This window comes from Panthera uncia, assembly GCF_023721935.1.
Source record: "Panthera uncia isolate 11264 chromosome A3 unlocalized genomic scaffold, Puncia_PCG_1.0 HiC_scaffold_12, whole genome shotgun sequence".
Classification (NCBI taxonomy): domain Eukaryota; kingdom Metazoa; phylum Chordata; class Mammalia; order Carnivora; family Felidae; genus Panthera; species Panthera uncia.
In genome coordinates this window covers 21,531,508-21,535,952 of record NW_026057579.1, presented here as the reverse complement: position 1 = coordinate 21,535,952, position 4,445 = coordinate 21,531,508, and the positions used below count along the sequence as shown (strand labels likewise).

Sequence of the window (4,445 nt, the reverse complement as noted above, 5' to 3'; positions counted from 1 at the left end):
AAGAAAAAAGTGGCATTTCTTAAAAAATTAAGCTATAATTAGAAGGCGCAAAATGTTAATGTAAATGCCAAGAAGCACTTAAGATTACTGCAGTAGCCTACGGCCAAAGTGTGCTTTCTGCGCTGGCATTGGGCACACTCCGAACAGCCAGAGACAAGGAGACAAGTACCTTAGCTTCAGCGTGTAAACGGTGGCAAAGTGATTACAGGACTCTGTAAACACTACTGGTAACTAAAATACAAAAAGCTGAGGTAGCTCAGTATCTCTGCAGTAGTCCAAGACCATTTGCTCTAATTAAAACCCAAACTATATGTGTTGCATATATTGGAAAGACACACCGGCAGCTAACGGCTACAATGAATGAAGTTATCAAGCCAACTTGTCAAAATTTTCTACTTTTTTTGTTTAAAAATCATCTGATAAAAAAATGTCACTGCACTCCCTTTGCCTCTTTGCAACTGCCTAGACTGTGTCTCCAAATTTGTAGAAAGTTTTTGTAAAACTAGTAACCCATAATTAATTTTAGGTAAGTACAATTCAGAGAAATCACTCAACAAGGTCCAAAACGGGTTCCAATCAAAATGAATAGTTGTGAAGGTAAGCTTATGGTAAGGGATTTAAACATTAATACTGTTAATGTCCATTAATGTCCATTAATTCAAGGACCATACCAGAGCTCACCTGCAACTATGCATATAGAAAATGAACTTTATGGAGCTTCTGACAAATTCCTCTTTTCTGTCCATTTGGCAAGTCCTGGCTTTAAAACAAAACAGTAACAATTTACTATACATGAAATCATTCTTCTCTGGGAACTCAAACATGAATAACTATTAAATTGCCACTGAGAGAAGAAAAAAATGTCATCTATCTATTTTCTGGCCATCATTGTCAGCAATGCTGGAAACGTGTGAGTTTTTTGGTGGACTGGGTAGTATTTGTTGTTGTTGTTTTATTACATGTTTCTTAAACAGAAACAGACCATACAGGAAAACTTACCATTTTAGTATATATCATGTGGCTTAATGAGTGTCTTGATTGAGTTTTGAAAACAAGATAGGCATTTTATACCAAAACACTGGTTGCCTCTCAACGACACAGAGTATCAAAACTTATTTTCAAGGTTGTGACCAAAGAGACATTCTAACTGATTTGCTACAAACAAGCCCATCCTTTTGTTTAGCCTTATCTTTCTCAAATGAATTTAAAAGGCACGTTAAAGGCAGTTCTAAAGAGCCTAATCTAATTTCATCCAGTTTCTTCAGTTTCCCACCAGAATATACCATAGCCAACTCTAAAACAGGTTTCAGTCCATTACCCAGAGGAAAAAATAAAAACAAATACGCTAAAAGGAGCAGAAAGGAGGGGAAGGAAAAAAACAAAAACAAAAAACAAAACAGGTTGCCCACTGTTTAAACAATTCAACACAGTTAGAGAACTGCCCCATCCAGTTTCCTCGAGTTTGCTGGTCTGCTCCCTAAGAGAGAAGTCTCCAAAAGAGAGTGCACGAAAAGAGGAGCAGAAGTGAGAGCAGTTTCTGTAGCACCAAAATCTCCAATCTGTGGGGTTGTATTTTTTATTTGTGGAAAATACAACATGTTTCTGAAGTTCTGTTTGGTTCTTGTAGGCTGGTTGGTTTCAGGTACCTGAGACAATAGCACCAAATTCAACAGAGAGAAAGAATGAGTGAGAGAGCACTTTACACCAAGGCTCTGCACATAATTGGTGCAATTTGAAATTGAATGGCTCAGAAGACTGCTCTGTCAGGAGCAGATTGGAGAGGATAAACCACTCATCTTGAAAAGTTCATAGGAATGTCTCAAACATATGAACTGTTCTTTCCATCTCCTACAAGGGGAAAAAAAAGTGCATGTTATCTATTAAAGGAAGGACAAAAGTATTATGGGAAAATTCACTCTAACTTTTTAGAGAAAGAAATTTAGGTACAAGTTAAGCTTTAACTATTTTCCTAATTATAATATGGGAGCTTCTCTGTAAGACTATCTTATCTGCCCTGGACACTTCCAAATGCCTCCCATTGGATATTTAGGCGAATGGATGATGCTAGTACCACTCAATGAGTATTTACTGTGCCAGATATTGTACTGAGAGATTTATGTATATAAATAATTTGTCAGCTAATAAACAAAAGAGTCAATTTGAATATAGGTAGCCTTACTCCAGAGCCTGAGTCCTTCCTTTACTCATATTCTCCCAAAGCAAAATGAATGTATTCAGCCTAGTAAAACTTGTACCCAAAGTAGAATGCACCTGTTCCCACTGCAATTCACTCTAATCAGAGCTGAAAGAAAAAAGGAGGGAAAAAAAGAGAGCCAGAAAGAGTCACTGCCATCACCACCAGAAATGCCACTCACTGGTGATTCTGCTATAGCTCCCTTCCCTCCCTAAACAAAACCCCTAGATTATAGAGGTCCAAGTCCCCTACTGAAAAATGTTTCAGTACTAAAGAGTATTCAATACATTCAAGCTAATCAAATGTCAATCATGTGAACAAACAAGTTCTGGGTGGGTGGGGGGTGGGGGGTAGTAAAGAACTCTACCCTACACATTTCACTTAGATGGCCAAGTGTCAAATACATCAAAGGCATCTGGTACATCTCTGTATACAATTAATAGGCCAGATTATCATTGATCAAAAATTTCTCATATATGATCAATAAAAATCACTTTTGCTAAATGTTTCATCATCTTATTACTGAATAAGAAAAAAAAAGTCAGGTTATAAAACAATATACAATATGACCTCAATTTTTAAATATACATTCACATACTTTGCTCTCTTCCTTTGATTCAAGTCCAATATTCCTTATTACACATGAAAAATAATCCCATCCTCTGCATACAAATCTTTAATATACTAGAAATGCTCCTGGAGAGCAGGGACTGTCTTATTCATGTTTTGCAGCCCAAACATCTAGCACAGTATCTGGAACTACAGGCATTCAATAAATATGTAATAACCAGACCACCAGATAAATAAGCTAACAGGCAAATGAACAGGGAGTCTAAGTCACTTAGCCATTTAGTGGGTTTCTATTTGCTCAGATGACTTCAAAAAGCAGAAGTGTGGCTTGATGATGTAAATTGTATGAACAGATATGAGTTCCTATTTATAAGGAAGAACTCACTTATGGCCCGAAGTTGTCTAGAAAGGGAACAATTCACTTTAAAAGTGCCTAAACAAAAGAACAAGCACTCCTTTGTGCAGCCATTTCATAGGACTAGATCTGATTAATGAGATGCCTTTTAAGTTCTCTTCTAATCATTAATGGGGTGGCAAACAGATCTCACTTCCCAGGCCCATTCCTTTAATCAGCAGTGGCTGCCTTGATAGCACTGGTAAGGACTGTAAGGCCATTCCCACATTCAACTGGCCCAAGTGATATGTTTAGTGATGTCAGTAACAAGAAAGGGACAAGAGAATTGTGGCATGCTCTTCTGTGTATTTCCTAACCCAGAACCACGAATTTCTGTGTTTTCATAAACAAAGAATCTCAGATTACTTCTGTCCTGAGACAAAATGATACAGTAAGGCTTTATTCTTCAAACTATAACTCTTAATGAGTCTTCTAATCTTAAATCTTCAAAACATTCTTCAGTTACTTGGTGAAAGATAGAGACTAACTTTTTTCCCTTTTTTGGGGGAGGTGGGGTGGACAAGTAAAAGCACGTATCTGTTTAAGGATGCACTGAGCACTTACCTCTACAAGTTGTGATTTGTCATAATCTTTACGATGACGATAGATGCACTGACTAAGAAGAGAATATAATCTCTCAAGTTGATCAACTGCCAGATTGTTGCTTTTATCTACCAATAAATCAAGCAATTTCTAAGAAAAATTAGAAGAAAAGAGAATAAAATAAAGTTTGTTTTCATTGTTCACACTGAAACAGTTATATTCAAATGGTTAGGCAAGAGACACCACAGGCTATAATGTAACAGTGACACCTGATTTTAGAAGATTCTAGGGCTTAGTTTATTACCAAGACCATTTTCTAAATCCCTCAAAACACACAAAACTCTTTTTTTTTACTAGAAGCCCCAAAGCACTTATATTCCTAGGTTATAGCAAGAGATTATCAAAACTAGCTTTGTTCAACTGACTACAAACATATTGAAATGTGTTTCCATTAATTTAAAATTGACGATGGGGGGACAACACCTGGCTGGCTCAGTCAGAAGAGCATACAACTACTGATCTCGAGGTTGTGAGTTCAAGCCCCACAATGGATGTAGAGATTACTTTAAAATAAAATCTTTAAACATCCAATGGAAAAAAGACAGTCTCTTTAACAAATGGTGCTGGGAGAACTGGACAGCAACATGCAGAAGGTTGAAACTAGACCACTTTCTCACACCATTCACAAAAATAAACTCAAAATGGATAAAGGACCTGAATGTGAGACAGGAAACCATCAAAACC

General features: G+C 36.9%; 1 protein-coding gene across 3 annotated transcripts in view; it reads right to left on the bottom strand.

Annotated features, from left to right (window-relative positions):
- Window positions 1-1,001: 1,001 nt before the first annotated feature.
- ATAD2B (ATPase family AAA domain containing 2B) overlaps window positions 1,002-4,445 on the bottom strand; it is a 162,355-nt gene continuing 158,911 nt past the window's right edge. For all 3 annotated transcript variants that reach the window (XM_049652475.1, XM_049652474.1, XM_049652476.1), the window contains 2 exons: window positions 3,723-3,851; window positions 1,002-1,848 (listed from right to left, as the gene is read on the bottom strand). In XM_049652475.1, the coding sequence (XP_049508432.1) occupies window positions 1,807-1,848; window positions 3,723-3,851 (171 nt within the window). In that variant the 3' untranslated portion in view covers window positions 1,002-1,806. The remainder of the gene's footprint in view (window positions 1,849-3,722; window positions 3,852-4,445) is intronic.